General features: G+C 41.7%; 2 protein-coding genes across 2 annotated transcripts in view; one reads left to right on the top strand and one right to left on the bottom strand.

The window, feature by feature from the left end:
* Positions 1–10,418, top strand: part of LOC139420438 (receptor-type tyrosine-protein phosphatase N2-like) — a 303,402-nt gene extending 292,984 nt beyond the window's left edge. The window contains exons 19-22 of the mRNA XM_071170577.1: positions 41–94; positions 1,677–1,741; positions 5,901–5,974; positions 8,369–10,418. Of these exons, the coding sequence (XP_071026678.1) occupies positions 41–94; positions 1,677–1,741; positions 5,901–5,974; positions 8,369–8,440 (265 nt within the window). The 3' untranslated portion in view covers positions 8,441–10,418. The remainder of the gene's footprint in view (positions 1–40; positions 95–1,676; positions 1,742–5,900; positions 5,975–8,368) is intronic.
* LOC139420439 (dnaJ homolog subfamily B member 6-like) overlaps positions 755–25,805 on the bottom strand; it is an 83,134-nt gene continuing 58,083 nt past the window's right edge. The window contains exon 9 of the mRNA XM_071170580.1: positions 755–1,894. Coding sequence (XP_071026681.1) covers positions 1,827–1,894 — 68 coding nt within the window. The 3' untranslated portion in view covers positions 755–1,826. The remainder of the gene's footprint in view (positions 1,895–25,805) is intronic.

Consider the following 25,805-nt stretch of genomic DNA (forward strand, 5'->3'; position numbering starts at 1 on the left):
GTGAAGTGTGATATTAAAGCAGATGCTTCTTTTATTACAGAAAGGTTAACAAGTGCTACCGGGGTCGGTCTTGTCCAATAATTGTCCACTGCAGGCAAGTATACTACAATAATTATAACCTTGTAACGATGCACAGGCTGTGTAGGTGTCAGTAACAATACATGACAGACTGAGAAGGAAGACACAGTTCAAGGTGTCAGCATGCTTCAGTTCGATTGGTGGCTATCCGAAGTCGGCTAAGCGAACCTAACGAGGCTGCTCGCATACTCCCTTAAAGACCTTTGTTTGGAAAAAAATGTACAGTTTGTCCATTTTGAGACGGCGTAGTCATCCTCAAAATAATCAAAGATGATTCATGTTGATGTTTGGTGCTGTCTTTTTTTATTGAAACAATGTGCATGAAAACGAGTCGTCTCTTGTTCAATGACAACAAAGACTTTATTGAAGAATCGCTACTGTTGACCAATGACCGACTAAGAGGCGCAGGCTTTAGCTCTGAACTTCGGCTTGCCTCCAGAATTTTTTTTTTGTGTCGAAACAGCCGAAAAAAACCTCACCAAAGTCCAAAACGAACAAAAACTTTACGAAATGTCGTCATAATATATGCACGAACTCTACCGAACTGTTTAGGCTGGGAAGCATGCGGACGGCCTTTAGTCACACTTACAGTACCTAAATTATGGATATATTTTGTCCTGATCATAATCACTGACCATACAAATGTGTCCATATGGAAATCATATTGTAATTATTATTTTTTCTTTAGTTAAGTGAAGTTCCACTCGTTATTTAATATGGCAGGTATTTGCCTCCATATTTTTAATAGTGAGTAGTGTTCAGTCATGCATGGAGAGGATCTGTCTGTTCGTCCGTCCGTCCGTTTGTCTGTCTGGCCATAGAGGTCTCTAGTCTCTAGATGAGAAGCAGTGGATTAATGAAACAGTGGCGCCCCTCACGCCTCACGCTGCTCGCTCTCTCTCCTGTTTTATTGGCTTTGCCTTTATTGGAGAGATGGTGCACGCCTTGTTTGCAATTAACATGCAGACAGATTGAATGCCCGGCGGGCTCAAAGAGAGGCTTTTCATGCAGCTATCGCTGGTGGAATGGAAAAGCAGGATCTCCAAAGCTGCTCTGCTAATGGCCTCTGGCCTCTTCACCTCCCCTCTGCTCCTGAGGTGCCTGCCTGCTGCAGGCTCACGCTGCTGCTTTTAAAAGCTTTTGTCCCTTATAACATCAGTTCCAAATCAGTCCTCTAAAGTATTTGGACCACACGTGCGTGTGTACACCCACACACGTTCTTTTAAAAACGTTTAAAAAATCTCATTCTAATTTTGCACAAATATTTGTGTGTTGATAACAGCTTTGTTCTCAAGGGTTATTCAAGCTTTTATTAATGTCCTATTATCTTTCATTTAACATCTTATAAAAAATACCTGCTATTACTTGTGTGTGCTTACACAATAATATATTTTACTTTTTAAATGCTCGGTTAACGCTCTTCTTATCATTTGTATTTTCCTCAGACTTTACAGCTATAATGCAAGAAAATCTAAATGATCTAGGCCTATTTGTTTTCACGTAAGAAGCAGACACTAACTGTGGTATTGAGCAAAGCTGCCTTGTGTTCTTTTTCTGGCTCACTAATGAGTGTCTTCTCCTCTCTGGTTGCTTTGCAGTGACGGGGCTGGCCGAAGCGGAACGTACATCCTGATTGACATGGTCCTCAATAGGATGGCTAAAGGTAGGAGTCGATGGGCCTCTCCGTCTCGCACTCTTTTCTGCTTGTGTGATGACGTTACCATGGCAACGGCAGAAAGCCTCCATTTTCAGCCAAAGGTCTTGGGATGCATTGGAGGGTAACTGAGTAGGCCTCTGCTGTTACTCTGGGAGGGCTCTTCAGAAGGAAGGAGAGAGAGAGTGATGTAGAGAGGGAGAGTGGGAGGGAGGGGGTGAAGGAGAGAGAAACAGAGAGCGAGAGAGAGGATGAGAAATAGCATTGATACTAATAACATTCACATATGTATTTTTTTTGTAATTTCATTTTAAAAAGGTACATTTTTTCAACTGACATCATCAATGTCAAATTCATTTCCCTGTGAAGGGCAAGTTAATTTATTTCAATTATAATGTATATATTCCATCTTAATTTGATTTTTCACAAGATGCAAATATTGGTATACTAATCAACATGAACTCACACAACCACCTTTGAATATGTTTTCAGAACGTTAAGCGCATACAAGGCTCAGTATTGCATAATCGGAAATAACTCAGGAAACGTATACAATAGAATCAAAATCAAATCAAATTTATTTATATCAACTTCGTACATCAACTGATATCTCAAAGTGCTGTACAGAAACCCAGCCTAAAACCCCAAACAGCAAGCAATGCAGGTGTAGAAGCACGGTGGCTAGGAAAAACTCCCTAGAAAGGCCAAAACCTAGGAAGAAACCTAGAGAGGAACCAGGCTATGTGGGGTGGCCAGTCCTCTTCTGGCTGTGCCGTGTGGAGATTATAACAGAACATGGTCAAGATGTTCAAATGTTCATAAATGACCAGCATGGTCCAATAATAATAAGGCAGAACAGTTGAAACTGAAGCAGCAGCACGGCCAGGTGGACTGGGGACAGCAAGGAGTCATCATGTCAGGTAGTCCTGAGGCATGGTCCTAGGGCTCAGGTCCTCCGAGAGAGAGAAAGAAAGAGAGAAAGAGAGAATTAGAGAGAGCACACTTAAATTCACACAGGACACCGAATAGGACAGGAGAAGTACTCCAGATATAACAAACTGACCCTAGCCCCCCAACACATAAACTACTGCAGCATAAATACTGGAGGCTGAGACATAGAAGCCTTCCCATCCCTATCAGGACAGGTCATCTAGACATCTGGCTCTGGCCCTGTCCTCCCCTTCCCCCTGCTCCTTGTCTTTGGCGCCCTGCTCGGTAACTTTGGTCTTAATGGGACATCAAAGGGCAGAGTCAGGGTAATATGGTTCTGCTTGATGGAGGTCTTTCTCAGGCTGTCACACACATCCCTGGTCTGTGGCCTGGGCTAGAGGTTTGTGCTAGGGGTTTGGACTGGGACTGGGGACTAGGTTTTGGCCTGGGGATGGGACTCGGGATGCAGTGTGTTCCATTAGTGGCGACCGTCGACTAAACAGTCAGTTACCTTCTACACTTCATATTAAGTAGGCTACTTTTCATTTCAAAGTTCAAACTCACTAGTCCGATCTCCTATATCCCTTTGCCATTCATAAATCATGCAACGTTGTTATATGTCCATGTTATCGCGTCGGGACAAGTAAACTAAAGGATTTCCTAGGATGTAGGGGCTTGCCAGACAGTGACGCTAATTGAGTGACTCTCATCTCGTCAGTTAGTGTTGCCTACCGAATCGCACCCGGTGAGAGAGCTATTCATTTGGCTCCCTAATTTGCATAGGCTACTGGTAGACCTAGGCTTTCTGGTGATTATCTGCAGATCAAATATGAAAACATTAGTTGAAGAAGGGGAATCATCACTGAAGGAACAATACATAGTGGAGAGCCTCATTTTGGTCCAAATATGATAATAAGTGCCCTCACGGAATCCAGGCATTAAAATGGAATTCAACAATATTCAAAAATGTATTGACCTTAGTAGGGAGTAGGGAATCAATTAATTAGAAAATTAATTAATTAGCCCAAGTTTATCATAAGACATGAACAGAATGCATCAGTGATTCATGTTTCCTGCAACTTTCTGAAGAGGCAATGATAATGCCTCGTGTGTGTGTGTGTGCGTGTGCGTGTGCGTGTGTGTGGTGTGTGTGTTTATCACTTTGTGTAGCCGTTAACGATTATGCTAATGAAACAGTATTCTGGTAGATTGATAGGCTTTCCCAAAAACTTTATCAGTGAAATGTACCTGGCATAATGATATCATGATTATTTTCATCATTACTGTGGGTATTTGTTTTGCCAACTCTACCATCACATGTGCACAAGAAAACACTGCCAAACAACAGCCTCTTGCTAGGTGCACACCTGAATTAAAGGGTTTTAACTTACACCCAAAAATATACATTTCTCAGAAATTTTCCAGAGCTCAAAAGTGGTCTTCTGATGTGGTTTAAGCATTGCTGTGGACTTAGAACATCCAGTTGTCTGGTTTTTTTATGTACAAATGTGATTTTGAGACCAAAAACCTGAATTAAAAAAACAGGAAAAAATGGAAACCTGGAAAAACTAAACGGAGAAAACAGAATTTGGGAAAGAACAAAACGTATTCGGGCAAAACATAAAACAGATTTTTATAGGTCCCTACCTAATAATAATTGTAAAAAAAAAATAAAAAAAAACATTTTTTTTTTGGCTATGTCAAATCAGAAAGTTATAATACTTGACACTGATATATAGCCCTTTTATTTTTTCAATGTAACCTTTAATACATTTTCCAAAATAATGTTGGTTATTTACTTCATTTTTCTGTTTAATAAAGTACATAATTTGTGACAATTCATATCTTGTAGTAAAACTGTAAATAACACTTTAAAGAAGACAGGTTTAAAAATGGTTTTAATGTTCTCTTACTTAGAAAATGGTCCTGATCATATAAGCCTAGACCTACTGTAGACGATATCCAAAACAAGGCATCAAGGCATTAGAATGTACCAGAGGCCATCAAAATAGAGCTACACTTCTGGAGAGAAATAAATACCCCACCGGACCCTCCCAGCCTGGGGGTGCCTGGTTGGCTACTTTTCTATTTGGCTGGCTACTCTATGTACGTGTGGAAAACACTGGCTGGGGCCAGACCCACAGGTTTTTGTTATGTTGAGCAATGAGCAACCCAGAGTATGAGTGGCCTTTCCATCTTTGTCTGGTGTGAGGCTCGTCTGCTCTTGAGGAGTGTGAGGCCTTGTGTTTCCAAACAGAATGAAAAGCCCAGAGGCCCAGACATAAAATCCCACATTCTCCTTCTTCTTCCTCCCCCTCTTCTTCGTCTTCTTCTTTACTCCAGAGTGTGAATTGTACACAAGAATGAGAATTTCACTCCAAAGCCTTTTTTCTTGTTTGAGGAGATTCTCCCCTCCTAAACTTGAGAATCCAACACTTCTGAAACATGAAAGTATTGGAGCACTTTGAGCTGGGAGTCCAGCTGCCTTAACCGGTCCCTTTCCTCCCTCCCCTCTCTCCCCTTTTTCAAAAAGTCTCTAAGGGCTTGAGGATTTCTCTCCCTCTCTCTATTTATTTTAGGGGGATTAAATCTCAAATGAGCCCCTCCATCTCGCCATTTATTAGAAACTCCAACAACAGTCTGGTTGTTGAAGTCATTCGAGCTAAAGGTGAAAGGAGATTTTCAAACCAGTGTTCACTGCTAGATGCTACCACTATGTTTGTTACTCAGACATAACATCCTGTAGCTCACATAACTTGCTGAGTTTTAAAATGACACAACATAATTAAATGCACATGGAAGGTGAACTACATCACATCCAGATTATTATTATTTTTTTCAAAATCATACGAAGTACAGTAAATTGGCTTGATTTTTCACACATCATTCTGAAATCTGATTCTCTAAGATATATCAGAATTTAAGCTTCTGAAAACTTGAATCACAGTTGGGCATAGTGTAGTGCTGCTACTACAATGCATGGTTCCAATTTAAGCGGTGCTCAGTTTCTTTGATTGCATCATTCATTGTACAAGGTTCCCTGCTCCAGAAATATCTCCATGCATACATTATTCTAGTGAAAACAGTCAGTGGCTCCTGGCCAAGTCTTTCGAGCGATGAATGTAATAATTTTCAATCACTGTGCCGTTCCAAAGGGAGCCGGTAGAAAGGAGATTGACAGATGTGAGCTGGATTAATCTGCTGCTTTGAACTCAGTCCAATTTGCGGTCTGTTGCAGGTGCTAAAGAGATTGATATTGCCGCTACCCTGGAGCACTTGAGAGACCAAAGAGCCGGCATGGTCCAGACAAAGGTAAGGTCCCTAGCTCTGAGCGGGAGAACGAGGGGGGAGTGGGGGGGTGGTTCATGTCATTCACACAGAGGTGCATCTAGTTCATGGGTAAGCGCATAATGACATGAGCCTTACGGGAAATGAAATGATCAAGCGATTTCATAGGTTGCTCGAAATGATCAAGCGATTTCATAGGTTGCTCGAAATGATCAAGCGATTTCATAGGTTGCTTGAAATGATCAAAACCATTTCTTTACTGGAGGAGCTATTTTGAATTATACTCAGTCAGTTCATATTCCAAATCACAAACGAGGAGGTTTATGTCCACAAACACTGAGGGCTGGTTTCCCTGACATATATAAATGCCTAGTTCTGGATTAAAAAGCATGCTCAATGGAGAATCTCCATTGAAAGAGCTATTTAGTCCAGGGCTAGGCTTAATTTCTGTCTGGGAAACCAGCCCTGAGCCCTCAGAGTTTAAGATCTCCAAGCGGATGTAAGTGGTTGGCCTTTTGCAACTTACTAAACTCATGTAATTCTTGTTTGCCTCTGGAATTTAGAGAAGCCTCTTAACTCCAATTCCCCTGTTCTTAACTCAAATAATTTAACTCATTTTAGCGAGGGAGGTTTGAAACGTCTCGTTACAATCAAGTGGGTTCTCTGGAGAATTTCTGTATTTAAACAGACAATAGTCTCTCATTTATGAACACTGAATTATTATGATGGGCAGCGAAAGCTTTTGTGTCTTTTAAGACAGACGCATTGAGCTCCGGAATATCAATTAAGGCAAACTCAGTGCAAAATTAGGACATATGACATTTGTGAAAGTTGTTTACTAAAAGACTGGAGACTTCCTGAATGTTTTATTTATGTAAATTATATTGATTTAATCCAGCTTTCCCTGAATCCCATTTACCAGTGACTCAGGTCTCTGATTGGAGCTAGTTAGGGAAGTTTTCATTTTGGCAAAAATAAATGTTTAAAGTCTTTTACTAAAACATCTAAGGGCAAATTAAATTACATCAGAGAACTAGCAATATTATTGATGTGGTGCCTCACTGTTTCATGAACAGCATAAATTGGAGATTGTAGGATTTAGGACAGCTTTTAGCTGTACAATATATACAACATTAGCTGTTCTGGTCTTACATGTAGATAGAAGTGTCAGATATTACAGCGTTACACTTTTGTCATACCAATAGACAATACTTACTCTATGCTCAAGCAAGCATCCTGTAACTTTGTGGTGAAGACAGAGGTTTGACTCCCTCCGGTGGTGGAAATGTAAAACCCTCTTCCTAGGCCACCATAATGCACCTTAAAGCTGAGATCTGCAATAGGCGAAGCAGCGTCAATCTATTTTTTTTAATTAACTACAGCTACTAAAGGTCCTGTATAAAGACATATAAAAATAGGAACAACCTGAGCAACAAAAAACTGTCGACATTACTTGTTGTAAAGAACTCCTCAGTATAGATTTTATTTTACCCGAGGCGAAAATGTGGCATTTCTGGTGTTGACAATTCTGAAGCCGGATTCTTGTGAACGCCTACCTCTCTTCGGTAAGTTTATTTTAGCGCCTGCAGGCTGAATGAGAGTTGAGGTGTGGAATGTGAAACAGTAGGTCTTCAGGGTGAAAATCGACCGGCCCTGTTGTGCTCTTCAGGGAGCAGAGTGAGTCACACACAAACACACACACACACACACAAACACACACTTGAGAGAAGAGTTGACTTAGGCCTAGATTCAATCAGTTCAAGCGCTAACCCGCGCTAGCCAACACCTGTGTGTCTGAGGTGTAACTGCCCTGAAGCTGTCAAATCGGTGAGCAGCTGCTCTTGTGGTCATTGTCTAGAAGCCACACCCATTCCAAACACGTAAGTTCTGAACGGGAAAGTGTAGGCTATATAGAAATAATGATACAAAAATGAAATAATCAGCATTTATATCAGCCTAATCGAGGTGTAGATTACATCACACATGCCATTGTTCAAACTTGCAACATGGCTACATGTGATTTTGACATGTGACTTGGTGCGTCCAATGGCAACGTCCAGTGATAGGTATAACGCCGGGAGCCGCTTGTGCATTTGACGCAGTTCCGCTGCCAGAACATCAGCTATGCGGGTGTCGGCTAGCATGGATGTGATTGAATCTAGGCCTTTAGAAGCTTTTTTTAAAGACATCCCTGGTTGGGTCTACAGTGGCACTGACTTCCCTCACACACTCAGAGAGGGAGCTCGGAGAAGGGCACAACTGCTCCCTCCATTGTCTCTGTAGCCACAACACAACAAGGGGGCATTAGACAAAAGTGTCACTACGACATGACTCACTGACAGTCGTAAACCTTTACACACCGGACAAGAGGTAAACCAGCCACTGAACAACTCTCTCTCTCTCTCTCTCTCTCCACAGGAGCAGTTTGAGCTTGCACTGACAGCCGTAGCGGAGGAGGTGAATGCCATCCTTAAAGCACTTCCACAGTGAAACTCGACGCCGCCCCACACCGTGCCACGTCTCGCTGTCTAAACACATGTTTTTTCTGCCCACTCAAGTCTGTCATCTCGCTTCTGTCCCAAATGGCACCCTATTCCCTACGCAGTGCGCTACTTTTGAACAGGGCCCATAAGGGTCTGGTCAAAAGTGGTACACTATGTAGGGAATAGGGTGGTGCCATTTGGGACATACATACCTATCTTCTCTTGTTTCTCTCTCCTCTGATTCTCGCTCTTGGTATACTTATGAATGTTGTGCCAGATACTTGACCGACCTGGTCTTCTTAAGTGTGATGTATTCTTTTTGCAGTTGTGTTCCAGTGCCACTTACAGATAGCTAGACAAAGTCATGTGTGTTCTCTCTCTCTCTCTCTCTCTCTCTTTGTGATCTGAATAATCTATTATACTAAGAATCAGATAATTGGTTATTGATGTGTGAAGAATATGATATTGTATTCAAGGCCTGAACATCTGTGTCCTGTATATAGAGAAGCTGCTTCAAAGAACAATGTCGATGTGATCTTTACTATTAAAGTTCTGAACCACATTCTATGGCCCTGTTCAAATACATTCGAAATGTATCCTTCCTTCCTTGAGAATCTGTAAGTGATATACACTACCGGTCAAACGTTTTAGAACACCTACTCATTCAAGGGGTTTTTCTTTATTTTTACTATTTTCTACATTGTAGAATTGTAGAATAACACATATGGAATCATGCAGTAACCAAAAAAGTGTTAAACAAATCTAAATATATTTTATATTTGAGATTCTTCAAAGTAGCCAGCCTTTGCCTTGATGACAGCTTTGCACACTTGTCATTCTCTCAACCTGCTTCACCAGGAATACTTTTCTAACAGTCTTGAAGGAGTTCCCACACATGCTGAACACTTGTTGGCTGCTTTTCCTTCACTCTGCCATCCGACTTTTCCCAAATCATCTCAATTTGGTTGAAGTCGGGTGATTGTGGAGGCGAGGTCAACTGATGCAGCACTCCGTAACTCTCCTTCTTGGTCAAAAAGTCCTTACACAGCCTGGAGGTATGTTCGGTCATTATCCTTTTGAGAAACAAATTATAGTCCCATAAGCCCAAACCAGATGGGATGGCGTATCGCTGCAGAATGCTGTAGTAGCCATGCCGGTTAAGAGTGCCTTGAATTCTAAATAAATCACAGACAGTGTCACCAGCAAAGCACCCCCACACGATAACACCTCCTCATCCATGCTTTACGGTGGGAACTACACATGTGGAGATAATCCGTTCACCACACCGCGTCTCACAAAGACACGGCGGTTGGAACCAAAAATCTATAATTTGGACTCCAGACAAAAGGAGAAATTTCCACCGGTCTAATGTTCATTGCTCGTGTTTCTTGGCCCAAGCAAGTCTCTTCTTCTTATTGGTGTCCTTTAGTGGTGGTTTCTTTGCAGCGATTCGACCATGAAGGCCTGATTCACACAATCTCCTCTAAACAGTTGATGTTGAGATGTGTCTGTAACATGAACTCTGTAAAGCATTTATTTGGGCTGCAATTTCTGAGGCTGGTAACTCTAATGAACTTATCCTCTGCAACAGAGGTAACTGGGTCTTCCTTTCCTGTGGCGGTCCTCGTGAGAGTCAGTTTCATCATAGCGCTTGATGGTTTCTGCGACTGCACTTAAAGACACTTTCAAGTTCTTGAAATTTTCCAGATTGACTGACCTTCATGTCTTAAAGTAATGATGGACTGTCATTTATCTTTGCTTATTTGAGCTGTTCATGCCATAATATGGACTTGGTCTTTTACCAAATTGGGCTGTCTTCCGTATACCCCCCTACCTTGTCACAACACAACTGATTGGCTCAAATGCATTAAGAAATTCTACCTATTAACTTTTAAAAAGGCACACCTGTTAATTGAAATGCATTCCAGGTGACTACCTCATGAAGCTGATTGAGAGAATGCCAAGAGTTTGCAAAGCTGTCATCAATGCAAAGGGTGGCTTTTTGAAGAATATAAAATATAAAATATATTTTGATTTGTTTAACACTTACTACATATGTGTTATTTCGTAGTTTTGACGTCTTCACTATTATTCTACAATGTAAAAAATATAAAAAATAAAGAAAAACCTTTGAAAGAGTAGGTGTTCTAAAACTTTGGACCGGTAGTGTACAGACCCCTCGAAGAACTCCCTAGAAAGGAAGGAACCTAGAAAGAAACCAGGCTCTGAGGAATGGCCAGTCCTCTTCTGGCTGTACCACCACCCTATTGCTTTCCCCCAATCCAACCGATTCATATCTGTGATAACTTGAAGTAGGAAGGAAGTGTTTAAACAGGGCCTGTATGTGAGGCTCGATTTAGTCAGATACGCTTTAGCCAATATCCGCATAGCAGTTGTTTTGACTGTGTCGGAGGTGGAACTGCGTTAAGAGCTGTCAAATCCACAAGCAGCTCCCGGCATTATACCTAAAGCGGACAATGCCATTGGCTGCGCAGTCGCATGAACAGAAATCCCATGCAGCCATGCAGTTCGAACCCTTGAATGTGAGATGTTATTTTGTTGAATGATTTTTCAATTCGAGCATCATTATTTCTATATAGCCTGCAATGTCTTGTTGTGAACTTATAACACGATTGGGGCGGGTGTGGCTTCATGACAATGACTAAGAGCAGCTGCACACTGATTTCACGGCTCCAAGGCAATTCAACCTCCGACACAGCCAAAACATCCGCTATGTGGGTGTCTGCAATCGCTGGTTAGTGCTTGATCTGATTTAATCTAGTTGTTCTCTTGTGCAGACTGCTTTTGTTTGTTATGTACATTGTTTTGTATATTAATTTAATACCGTTAATATTTAAAATCACTGAAATGTAATGATTATAAATACAATAAGTGTACCAACCATTAAGAAGACCTGCCTAATATTGAGTTGTTTTGCCCAGTTACCCTCTGAATGACAAACATACACAATCCATGTCTCAATTATCTCAAGGCATAAAAATCCTTCTTTAACTAAGCTGTCTCCTCCTCTTCATCTACACTGATTGAGGTGGATTCAACAAGTGACATAAATAAGGGATCATAGCTTTCACCTGGTTAGTCTGTCATGAAAAGAGCAGGTGTTCTTAATGTTTTGTACGCTCAGTGTAGCGTGAGCAATATAGATATTAACAATATGATGTGATATGATTAACCTGAATTATATTGGCATTGAAGGCCTGTTTTGTCCTCTTTATCGACAGAATATTGTGACTCATGTGTACAGGTAAAGTCCATGTATAGAATATAAATTATTGGAAGCTTGTTGTGCTATTAAAATGTTTACTGAACTTGTTAATGAAAATGATATATTTTGTGTGGAAACAAAATTCTATCAGATTGATAATAAACCATAGAACGGTTGTCCAGACATTTGTCTGTCAATTGGTCCACTACTGTAGCTCTTTAGAAAACATTAAAAGGAAGAAGTACCAATGGCATTTGATCAGCTGAATAAAAGCCAGCTTCTTTTACCAGAGGGTGATCATTGACTGAATGCCATGCCTGAAATAAAGATGGAAACCCACACGCAGATGAATTCTCCTGCAGTTTATTTTGCAACGCATCCACCTGAAGGTCTTCAATAGGCTTAACCCACGTGAAGAAAGCAGTGATATATTTTAGAACTCCATGCCTGGACAGATGAAATGCTTGGCTCACCGCCTTTTGTCAGTTGAGAGACAGGGCAGGCAATGAAACAGATAATCAGCCCAGTGATTTACATTAATACCAGGAGAGAAATTTCTGGGCAGCAGTCAGATTGTCTTCATTTATTTTTTACCCATTTTGTTCTCCCCAATTTCATTGTATCCAATTGGTAGTAGTTACAGTCTTGTCTCATCGCTGCAACTCCTGTACGGACTCGGGAGAGGCAAAGGTCGAGAGCCATGCATCCTCCGAAACCTAACCCGACCTCACTGCTTCTTGACATAATGCACATCCAACCCAGAAGCCAGCCGCACCAATGTGTTGGAGGAACACTGTACACCTGGCAATCTGGTCAGAGTGCACTGCGCCCGACACAGGAGTCGCTAGTGCGCAATGAGACAAGGATATCCCTGCCGGCCAAACCCTCCCTAACCCAGACGATGCTGGGCCAACTGTGCGCCGCTCCATGGGCCTCCCGGTCACAGCCGGCTGCGACAGAGCCTGGGCTCGAACCCAGAATCTCTGGTGGCACAGCTAGACCACTGCGCCACCCAGGAGGCCCTTGATTGTCTTCATTTCAATCTCACATCAGGTTTGTGTAGCCTCTTGCACCGAGAGCAAGGCACTTGATCATCTTTACTTTCTAAGTTGTCATGGCAATTTTCAGTTTCTGAAAGTTGTTGAGCACATGGTGGCTGTCCATATTCCTACTCACAAGTCATTGCCGTACACTTGTGCATAACTATTCATATTGGAGCAGTTTACTCAGGATCAGCATTTCTACCAGACAGACAGAAGAAGAAAGCGAACGAGGGACAAGGATATTGCCCAGCAGCGCAAACTAGTTAAAAACCTTATTCGTTTGTGAAGAAGATCAAAGTTATCAGGGCCTTGGATAGACATGAGAGACTGCCTCAGCAATTTTATCCCCATTCATTCTCAACAACACCAGGCCCTTTTTCTTTTTTTTGGGGGGGGGGGGGGGGATCCTGGAAAGCATCCCAGCCAGCTCCCAGTAAACACTTGGGATTTCCGTATGCTCTCCATGGCCAAGTGGCATGTTTGTAAGCTCGTTGTGTTACTCATCCATTGATCAGCAGGTGTTTGGTTCTGTAACAACAACCCACCTCTATGATTCACAGCCACAAAGCAGCTGCTTGAACAGCTGAGTAAGTTGTATAGTGTAAAACTCTCCTTTCACTGCGATAATCGCATCTAAAACTACCTAGCCTGGCCAATCGGATTCCACCCGCGATTGGGAATTTGACGTTGCACCTTGTAATTCAACCAAACCAACACCAACCTAGTAATGAAGTCCAGAGCAATACACTGATGTAGATGTACACAGAGGCCCTATTGATTGGGGAAGTATTGAGTTTGCTAAGACCCGCACACAAATGTGACCATGAATTTACAAGTGTATTAAGGGATTGAGAGTTAGCAGTAATTAAAACAAAGTAGTGGTTGGGAGTCAGAGGAGAGGAGAGCACGTGAGAACATTAAAAGGGTGGGTTGTTACAGATTTTAAACTGGGTGGTTCGAGCCCTGAATGCTGACTGTGCCACAGGTATGAAAAACATGTATTTTTACTGCTCTAATTACGTTGGTAACCAATTTATAATAGCAATAAGGCACCTCAGGGATTTGTGGTATATGGCCAATATACCACGACTAAGGGCTGTATCCAGGCACCTCGCGATGCGTTAGCTGTGGTATATTGGCCATATACCTCACCCCCTTGGGCTTAGTTTATTTGTATTTATTACGGATCCCCATTAGCTGCTGTCAAGGCAGCTAATCATCCTGGGGTCCAGCTAAAATAAGGCAGTTTATACAATATTATTTCAATTACATTACAATACATTCACAACAGATTTTATAACACATTAAGTGTGTGCCCTCAGGCCTCTACTCTACTACCACATATTTACAACACAAAATCCATGTGTACATGTGTGTATAGTGCATATGTTATCATGTGTGTGTATGCACATGTCTGTGCCTGTGTTTGCGTCTCTTCACAGTCCCCGCTGTTCCATAAGGTGTGTTGTTATCGTTTAAAAAAAATCTGATTCTACTTGTATCAGTTACCTGATGAGGAATAGAGTTTCATGTAGTTGTGGCACTATGTAGTACTGTGCGTCTATTCTGGACTTGGGGACTGTGAAGAGACCTCTGGTGGCATGTCTTGTGGGGTATGCATGGGTGTCCAAGCTGTGTGCCAGTACGTTCAAACAGACAGCTCGGTGCATTCAACATGTCAATACCTGTAACAGAGTGGATTGTAAGAGCATTTTAAGTGCAATTGAAAAGGTCTGAGACTGAAAAGGTCCACTCGTCGTTCAGGGTTTGGTCTGTGTCTTAGGGACCTGCACTATTATCAAAGGATAATTGGGTTTTCAAGCTGCTCGTTTGGGGTCTGAGTGAGCCATGCACTTGAGGATAGCTTCAATATTTAACGTTGTTGCTGGGACAGATACATTTTCCCATTTGACATCACTCATTCCTCCCATTTCTGTACTCTTGGACCAGGACCTGTCATACTCACGGACGGACCACGTTGTGAAAGTACAAACAAATGCCTGACAGTTGAGTCCGATGGAGCTGTCACGCTAGACTAGAGGAAGCATCCTAGCTATCTGGAAACGTTAAAATCCCTAGTCACTTGGTTAAACCAATGGTCATTAAAAAAGCTATGCACTTTTTAATTTTGTAATATTTCACTACTTTAAACGTATTCATCCTCCCAAAGGAGAGATGACAGAGTAGCAAAAGGCATTGGAACCCACTAGGTAAGCGACAGCAGGAAAAAGCAATTACCATGAATACATTTTCTAATAAAATTGTATCCTTCGGATGATAAGTAATTAAATATGTGTAATTATGGTTTCCATACAGTCATTTCTAAGCTGATTAGTGCTGTGTACTTGAAATCCTGTCATGGATCTGTGGATGGTGCTATGGATGGCCGTGGCAGCTCATCTGCACATCTATGATGATAATGAGGTCTGAGGAATGCAGAATAGCGGCAGTAAGCCTGTTCTCCGCCCCAGTTATACGAGCTGTCAGGGGAGGGATACGTCAGCAACAAGAAAAGGAGACGCAGCCCATATGTACCCCCTCTATGCACACAGACAGTGTCACTGTCACCAACGGCTCAACAGGGATAAGGCCGTTTCCATTTTAGTCTGCTTTGCCTTGGTGGGTGGGAGACTGAGACTTTGACTATTAATCACATCACATTTTATTGGTCACCTGCACATATTTAGCAGATGTTATTGCAGGTGTTAGTGAAATGCTTGTGTTTATTGCTCTGAATGATGCTGTTCTGGAGAGATGATGAGCAGCTCGAACTGATCCACTCAACTCTAGAGGGTTGATCAGTATTATGAGGAAGTATGGTCTATCAGGTCAGGTGTGTTGACTCAAGTCTAAGTCAGATGTGTCAATTCAAGTCAGATGTGTGTTTTCCCCTTGGAATATGACGCCTGGGACATGGCTGTAAAATTGGAGTTTAAGAGGTTTTTGGGGAATGGCTAATAGACTTTTAACAGTTAGGAGGAAAAAAAAGAGTGCGATGAGATTTTAAGCAGCACAACATCTGGTGGGATAAAAAGGCAAGCCTTCAATCATGGTGGATATCTCTGCTCATTAGTGACACACACGCGCACACACACATGCATGCACGCACACGCACGCACTCGCACGCACACGCACACACTCGCACACGCTCGCACACGCATGCACACGCATGCACTCGCACACACACACACACACACACACACACACACACACACACACACACACACACACACACACACACACACACACACACACACACACACACACACACACACACACACACACACACACACACCCCTCTTCCCTCCCCGGTTGTTAACGGGCAAACAGGTGTGACACTGACATTTTACAGTTTCATCACTGTCCCATCATGCATCTGGCAAACTCCTGGCACTTTGCCTCTGTGTGTTTTTATCAGCGGTGGCTGCGTGACTGACCAGCGTGACCCCAATGTTGCTCACTGTCACTCATCATAAGTGAGTTTATCAACACACATCTAATCCGCGCACTCCAGTGGGACCGTAGCCATTTGCATACTAAGATTGCTTTCTTCTGCTTGGCAGAGGAGCCGCCTCCTTTGCATAATTAAAAATGAGAAGGACGCCGCCATCAAAATGTGTCACAACATCGTTAGATATACAACTACATTTTAAAGAATACATTTTTTTTTTTAAAGGGCTAAAGGGTACAAAACATTACAAATTCCAAATCAAATAGCTAAATGATCCTTAGTACGACCTTCTTAAAACAATTCCATGTAGCTTAGTAGAACCCCCGGCTTAGACAGGTCTTAAACTGTTATGGGCATTAAGGACAATTGCTCTTTCCATGACATAGACTGACCAGATGAATCCAGCTATGAACCCTTGATGTCACCTGTTAACTCCACTTCAAATCGGTGCCGATGAAGGGGAGGAGACAGGTTAAGGAAGGATTTTTAAGCCTTGAGACAATATGGATTGTGTATGTGTGCCATTCAGAGGGTGAACTGGCAAGGTGTTCTTAATGATTTCTACACTTAAGTGTCTTTGAACTGCGACGCTGCTGGGTTTTTCACGCTCAACATTTCCCCCTCTGTATCAAGAATGGTCCCACCGGGCCTCCAGGGTGGCGCAGTGGTTAAGGGCGCTGTACTGCAGCGCCAGCTGTGCCATCAGAGTCCCTGGGTTCGCGCCCAGGCTCTGTCGTAGCCGGCCGCGACCGGGAGGTCCGTGGGGCGACGCACAATTGGCCTAGCGTCGTCCGGGTTAGGGAGGGATTGGTCGGTAGGGATCTCCTTGTCTCATCGCGCACCAGCGACTCCTGTGGCGGGCCGGGCGCAGTGCGCGCTAGCCAAGGTTGCCAGGTGTACGGTGTAGCCTCCGACACATTGGTGCGGCTGGCTTCCGGGTTGGATGCGTGCTGTGTTAAGAAGCAGTACGGCTGGTTGGGTTGTGTATCGGAGGACGCATGACATTCAGCCTTCGTCTCTCCCGAGCCCGTACGGGAGTTGTAGCAATGAGACAAGATAGTAGCTACTACAACAATTGGATACCGCGAAATTGGGGAGAAAAAGGGGTCAAATTCAACAAAAAATAAAAAATAAATAAATAAAATGGTCCCACCACCCAAAGGTCATCCAGCCAACTTGACACAACTGTGGGAAGCATGAGCCAGTATCCCTGTGGCCCAACGCTTTTGACACCTTGTAGTCCACGCCCAGACAAATTGAGGCTGTTCTGAGGGCAAAAAGGAAGGTGCTCCAAATGTTTTGTACACCCAGTGTATGTTATGCTATAGATAAAGGAGCAGTGGGAGTTTGAGCATTTCACATCTTTACAGAGTGTCGATAAACATCCAATGATTAGGAGGAGATAGAAAGATATACAGTACACATAATTGAAAAGGATCAGGTTCAGTAGGCCTACATGTAAAAACAGATATTGGAGAAAACATGTCTGGCCTTCTGCTCACCCTACCATTTTGCAGCATGTTGACATTATAGTAGAAGGCCCATAGTGCCTGTCATCTGTTTATGTTAATGAACACTTTTACACCTTCTCACCCTCTGTGGCTAATCTCCACTGTACATGGGTCATTCTATGAAAACGGTTGCTTATTGAACAGCCAACTTTTACAAATGTGTCATTCTTTTTTAATTTTATTTATCAAAACTTATAGTCAGATAATAATTAACTCCTTAATTAACCCCCAGCATAAATGACAGCTCAACATATTTTTCAATTAGTAATCATTTACATTAAACATGCATGTGTAAAGTTTTATTGTCTGACATTTTTCCATTTATACTATTGTTTTTTTTGTAACATTAGAAATAATTGAGGTTGATTCATCAAAATTCAATGATCATATCCTTAAAATGTTTACTAATGAATGTAGCAACAGTTAGGTAGATACAAAAAATATACTCAATTAAATTGGGCAACTCTGATGCCAGAACACCAATATGCCATACAGTAACACCAGTGGCGCAATGTAACACTAGTGACACAATGTAACACCAGTGACACAATGTAACACTAGTGACACAATGTAACACCAGTGACACAATGTAACACCAGTGACACAATGTAACACTAGTGACACAATGTAACACCAGTGACACAATGTAACACTAGTGACACAATGTAACACCAGTGGCGCAATGTAACACCAGTGGCGCAATGTAACACCAGTGACACAATGTAACACCAGTGGCGCAATGTAACACCAGTGACCCAATGTAACACCAGTGACACAATGTAAAACCAATGACAAACATACGATTATTTCAAACATATTTTATCAATTTATTAGTAAATATGCTTAATTACAAATTATTTCAGATTTCATAAAATGGGTTGATGTAATATGAACAATAAAATGAGGGTTATTGGCCAAAGATTAAGAACAAAAGATGAAGCCTATTGACTAAAATGTGTCTTTCATAACACAACAGATGTGTTGTAAAGTCTGTAAAGATGTAATATATAATTGTATTCGATTTCCAGTGTAAGATACATGCAACACAATACAAACATGAAATACTACTCTGCCACGCCTATCCACAAAACTACATAGTTGTTAAAACAGTGTATGTACGTTCTCGTGCCATGTGACAAATATTGTGTTGGCCTAATTAAAGGGATAGTTCATCTGAATTACAAAATGACATATTGGTTTCCTTACTGTGTAAGCAGTCTATGGACAAGGTATGACAGCAATTAATGCTTTGGTTTTATGCCACAAATGCAAAATAATTAGCCTTTGAAACAGTAGCCAGGTAAACAAAAGTATGGCGTGCTGTCATACTTTGTCCATAGACTGCATACCAGGTAAGGAACCCAAAACGTCATTTTGTAATTTAGGTGAACTATCCCTTTAAGTAACTCTGTAGATACAGAGTACATATGTCTTCCTACAGACACATTGTCTTAATTCTGACCTTGCAGTAATGGGTTCACTGTCTGGAGTGGATGGGGGAGGGGGGTCAACACTGTCGTCAACACGGTTGTGTTTTTTCTGTCTGACCCCGCCATTTCCTTCACTGTCTTTTTCCCTCTCTATGAGATCCTTCACTTTCTTTTTTGACTCTCTAAATGCTTTCAGTAAGTCTGGTGTTTTTTAAGGTAGGCTTCTCTGCGGTGTGTGTAAGCATCCCTGCACTGTCTGTAGAGTCTTTGCTTTTCAGCAGCATTTTTCCATATTTATCAAAAGGAAAGCCATATTATGTAATGACAATATTGAAACAGTAATAAAATGCTAATTAGTATTTTTTAATATAATTGTTGAGGGCGCTTTTCAAAACAGTCCCGTCTCTAATGAACCTTTGACCCAGGAAGAATTTGGCAAGGATGTTGAATTTTTCAAAGTGGTGGTTTTTATATATTTTAACACCAGTGACATGAAATTGAGGAACAGCTATTACTTGTAAAGGATTTGTAATATTTAATTGATATTTTAGTTTTTTTAAGTAGTCCACTAAATAACTATATTACTTTCCTTTGTACTATGACATTTAAAGGGAGAAAAATATATTTTTAACTCAAAATATGTCACTCCTGACCCGAGGGACAAGCACATTTCATGGTACTGACAGTGGACTACAATATATAAAAACACATTGTTTGCAATATAACTGTCTTACATTGACGTTAATGTCAAATACAGTAAATACAGTGAATACAACTCTGATAAAAACAAAATGTAAAAGCCTGACACTCAAATAGACAAACCTTCAATCTGAGCACAAACAAATAGCATACAGTAACATGACCTTCTCATTAATAATAAAAACACTTCAATTAAAACATTTTTTAGAACGACCCATATGTGACAACTGCTCCATATGAACAGTTTAAGTGTTTCCTTTTTTATAGAAAGCAGCTGCATACTTTTCATAGGACCAAAAGATTACCCAACTGAAACCTGATTCATTGGAAAAAATTAATATTTTGTGTCCCAAATGACAACCAATTCCCCATGGCCCTGGTGAAAAGTAGTGCTCTATAAAGGGAATAGGGTGCCATTTGGGAAGTAGACCATGTGTTCCACCCAATCTAATACAGACTTGTGTTTACGTTGCACAATTTAATAACATGATATTAAAAATGCCCACAGCGATTGTTGTCACACGGCGCACGTTTTCACCAAGATGGATGACCTTTGGTGCATTTTAAAGAGGCAGTTTCATGAGTTTTCTAAACAAAACGATAGCAATACTGTACCATGAGGAACAATAACTGGGTTTAGATATTTCTGTTGTCAGGCAGCACCTAAATGTTTTTAACGCTGCTAAAAGAGTCAAATGATATCAAAAACAGTTTTTAGTATTTGTGCTCAATGGTATTCCCAATACTGTCAAAGACAAAGCAGTTGCAGAGACAGTGGTAGGTTGATATTCTGAAAATACGTATTGATGATGAATATTGAGATTAACATTAAATAAGGATTTTTCTGGCACCAGGAAGTAAACCATATGAATAATGAGTACCAATAGTTACTCCGGGAGAGCAAAGCAAAGACTGGTGCACAGTGTGAAACTTCAACTACACCAGGAGAATGTGTTAGGTCAGGATGAGGGTTCTGCATCAAGTCCGGTCTAAGTCTGAAGCTCAGGCACCTCTCCTCAGTGTGAGAAAGGCAGTGTACTTAAAAGCTGGTGTCCCAAATACATTCCCTATGTAGTGCACTTCTTTTGACCAGAGCCCTTTGGACCCTGGTCAAATATTGTGCACTATATTAGAGAATAGGGTGTCATTTGGGATGTACACTAGATCCTTTTCTCTCCTTTCAGGAGGTGAGGCTATATCTCTGGCTTGTCTTGTGCGCATGTCATTTGTCATTCGGGGTCACAGTTAGTCCACCATGCCTTTCCTGAACAAATAACTGATCATGACCTTTGTTCTTCTCATTTGCATAACAATGTACATCAATATTCCGCCAGTCACAGCTGTGGCAACCATAGACTATGCGAAATGCCAGCCTCCTGATTCCAAACTTAGATTTTTAATGAACCCTCACATTGGGGGGGGGGGGGGGGGCTGGTGAGGGGGTTGAGAGGCAGCACCTGCGATACATAGTAGGCTGCTCAGAAGCCTCTTTTGTACCTGGGGCTAACATGCGACCTTGGTCCTGATCTCATGCACATTCTGATTGTGCCCACATTGTAGCCGTTGTGTCTACACACACTAGTAAAATATCTATCTTATCCACCCACTGTGTCCTCATTGTGACCAGATTTCCTGATATTCTTAAAATAATAATAATAATAATAATTTTGAAGACACATATTGATGAAATAAGTCAATGGCACCACCTGTCAATGACTGTAGAGGGCGGGATAATGATGATTAAAATGTTTTCACTGTCCACTGTGTGTCTGACGACCTCCAGAGGTGGTCAGGAAGATCCAATCAGATCACAATGTCTTTTAATTGTCTACACCTGTCAAAAAAATGTGGGCACAGTCATAATGTGGACAAGCTCAGGACAGAAGACGCATATTAGAAAAGTTTGACTATGTTACAGCCTGAATATCCCATAACGTCAAAGTGGAATTTTGTTTGTGGGAAAAAAAGAAATAAAATCGTTAAGTATGCATCAATCAATAAGTATGCAACCCCATCTGTGTTCAATAACAGTGGTTAACATGATTTTCAAATGACTACCACATCTAAACTCAGCAAAAAAAGAAACGCCCTCTCTCTGTCAACTGCGTTTATTTCAGCAAACTTAACATGTGTAAATATTTGTATGAACATAACAAGATTCAACAACTGAGACATAAATTTAACATGTCCAGCCATGTGACTAACAGAAATGGAATAATGTGTCCCTGAACAAAGGCCAGGTCAAAATCAAAAGTAACAGTCAGTATCTAGTGTGGCCACCAGCTGCATTAACTACTGCAGTGCATCTCCTCCTCATGGACTGCTCCAGATTTGGCAGTTCTTGCTGTGAGATGTTACCCCACTCTTCCACCAAGGCACCTGCAAGTTCCCGGACATTTCTGTGGGGTGAATGGCCCTAGCCCTCACCCTCCGATCCAACAGGTATCAGACGTGCTCAATGGGATTGAGATATGGACTCTTTGCTGGCCATGGCAGAACACTGACATTCCTGTCTTGCAGGAAATCACGCACAGAACGAGCAGTATGGCTGGTGGCATTGTCATGTTGGAGGGTCATGTCAGGATGAGCCTGCAGGAAGGGTACCACATGAGGGAGGAGGATGTCTTCCCTGTAACGCACAGCGTTGAGATGGCCTGCAATGACAACAAGCTCAGTCCAATGATGCTGTGACACACTGCCCCAGACCATGACGGACCCTCCACCTCCAAATCAATCACGCTCCAGAGTACAGGCCTCTCTGTAACTCTCATTCCTTCAACGATAAACGGTATTCAGTTGGTAAGAGATAGACATTCCGTAAATACTAGGAATAGATTGTCCACCATCTATGCCTTATCCAGACAGAAAAGAGAAATAGGCTAAATAACATTTCGATTTAGAGCAATAAAGAAATGTAATAAATTAACTGAGCAAACTAGAAACCTTTCAATATATACATTTAAACATTATTTTAAAACAATTTAAATATAGTACATACGAATGTTGTGGGATTATAGTAGATGAAAAATCTATATTGTTTTAGATTGGGTCATTATGCTAGTATTATGTATTAGTGTGTTATATGTGAAAGTGTGTTTGTATTATAAATTGTATTTTAATGTTTAAGGACTCTTGGAAGATTAGTCCAAATGGGGACTAAAAGAGATCCAAATCAAATCAAATCATAAACGCAAATCCGACAAGCACCCCTGGTGAGACAAAACCGCGACTCGTCAGTGAAGAACACTTTTTGCTAGTCCTGTCTGTCTGGTCCATCGGCGGTGGGTTTGTGCCCATAGGCGACGTTGTTGCCGGTGATGTCTGGTGAGGTCCTGCCATAAAACAGGCCTACAAACCCTCAGTCCAGCCTCTCTTAGCCTATTGCCTATTGATGGAGGGATTGTACGTTCCTGGTGTAACTCAGGCAGTTGTTGTTGTCATCACACCTGTGGGACAGGTACAGGATGTTTGAATGTACCAATCCTGTGCAGGTGTTGTTACACGTGGTCTGCCACTGTGAGAATGATCAGCTGTCCATCCTGTCTCCCTGTAGCTCTGTTTTAGGCATCTCACAGTACGTACATTGCAATTTATTGCCCTGGCCACATCTGCAGTACTCATGTCTTCTTGCAGCATGTTCACATAGATGAGCAGGGACCCTGGGCATCTTTCTTTTGGTGTTTTTCAGGGTCAGTAGAAATGCCTCTTTCGTGTCCTAGGTCTTCATTACTGTCCTAAGTTTTAATTACTGTGACCTTCATTTCCTACCTTCTGTAAGCTGTTAGTGTCTTAACGACCGTTCCACAGGTGCATGTTCATTAATTGTTTATGGTTCATTGAACAAGCATGGGATACAGTGTTTTAACCCTTTACAATGAGGATCTGTAAAGTTATTTGGAAAAAGGGACGTTTCTTTTTTGCTGAGTTTCTGTACCCCACACATACAAATAAGTGTAAGGTCCCTCAATCGAGTAGTGAATTTCCAGCACCGATTCAACCACAAAGCCCAGGCAGGTTTTTCCAATTCCTGGCAAGAAGGGCACCAATTGATAGATGTGTTTAAAAAGTCAGTTGCCGGAAAGAAAGGGAAATGCGCAGGTATTTCACCATGAGGCCAAAGGTGATTTTAAAACAGTTAGTTTAATGGTTGTGACATGAAAAAACTGAGGATGGATCAACAACATTGTAGTTACTCCACAAAACTAAATAGTAGAGTGAAAGTAAGGAAGCTTGTACAGAACAAAAATATTCCAAAGCATCCTGTTTGCAACAAGGCACTTAAGTAATACTGCAAAAACATTGGCAAAGAAATTAACGTTTTGTCCTGAATACAAAGCATTATGTTTAGGTAAAATACAACACAACATATACTGAGTTACACTTCATATTTTCAAGCATTTTGGTGGCTGTATCATGTTATGGGTATGCTTGTCATTGGCAAGGACTAGGGAGGTTTTAGGATAAAAATAAGGAAAACAGCTATAAGCACAGGCAAAATCCTAGAGGAAAACGTGGTTCAGTCTGCTTTCCGTCAGACACTGGAGACTAATTGACCTTTCAGCAGGACAACAACCTAAAACACAAGTCCAAATCTACACTGGAGTTGCTTACCAAGATGACAGTGAATGTTCCTGAGTGGCCTAGTTAAAGTTTTTACTTAAATCGTCTTGAAAATCTATGGCAAGACTATGAAAAGGCTGTCTAGCAAACATCAATAATCAATTTGACAGACTTTGAAGAATTTTGTGTGCAAAGCTCTTAGAGTCTTGCCCAAAAAGACTCACAGCTGTAAGATGCTTCTACAAACGATTGGCTCATAACTTTTGAAAAAGTAAACAAAAATGTCTTAATAAAACATGTTTTCACTTTGTCATGATGGGGTATTGTGTGTAGATGGATGAAAAAATAACATATCTTGAATCCATGTTTAATTCAGGCTGTAAGACAACAAAATGTGGACTAAGTCAAGGGGTATGAATACTTTCTGAAGGCACTGTATAAACGGGGCCAGAGAGAAATCAACCATCCATGATTCATTGCATGTTTCCTGCTGGGCCGCCTGAGATGGCAATGAACCTAGCAACAGGATCCTAGCAACAGGAATGACTCTCTGCTGCAGCCTATCAGGAACTTTGATGGCTGATCCAAATTGAGCCAATGGGTACAGGGGGGCAGAGGGAAAATATTTTGTGTTTCCTCTAACAACTGGTCAGACGGCCATAGAATGGTGTGTCTGGGACCACATAAATAGAATCAGTAGAATGGTAATCCCTATTCAAGTCCATGATCTGACTGGAGGCATCACTGCCTGGTATGGCAATTGCTCAGCCTCCGACCGCAAGGCACTACAGAGGGTAGTGTGTACGGCCCAGTACACCACTGGGGACAAGCTTCCTGCCATCCAGGACCTCTATACCAGGCGGTGTCAGCGGAAGGCCTTAATAATTGTCAAAGGCTCCAGTCACCCTAATCATAGACTGTTCTCTCTGCTACCGCACGGCAAGCTGTACCGGAGCACCAAGTCTAGGTCCAAAAGGCTTCTTAACAGCTTCTACCCCCAAGCCAAAAGACTCCTGAAGAGCTAATCAAATGGCTTTCCAGACAATTTGCATTGCCCCCCCCTCCTCTATCTTTTATGCTGCTGCTACTCTCTGTTTATTATCTACGGATAGTCACTTTAACTTTACCTTGATTACCTCGACTAACTGGTACCCCCACACATTGATTCTGTACCAGTACACCCTGTATATAGCCTCGCTACTGTTATTTTACTGCTGCTCTTTAAGTATGTTATTTTTACTTGTATTTTTTACTTAACACTTATTTTTCTTAAAACTGCGTTGTTGGTTAAGGGCTTACAGTGGTAAGCATTTCACTGTAAGGTCTAGTACACCTGTTGTATTCGGCGCATGTGACAAATAACATTTGATTTGATGCCATGTGTGGACTGTCAGCCATTTAGAGTGTACCTTCAAGAGGTTCACTCCCTGTTCTAGTGATTCTATATCTGTC

This window comes from Oncorhynchus clarkii, chromosome 11 (assembly GCF_045791955.1).
Source record: "Oncorhynchus clarkii lewisi isolate Uvic-CL-2024 chromosome 11, UVic_Ocla_1.0, whole genome shotgun sequence".
NCBI lineage: Eukaryota > Metazoa > Chordata > Actinopteri > Salmoniformes > Salmonidae > Oncorhynchus > Oncorhynchus clarkii.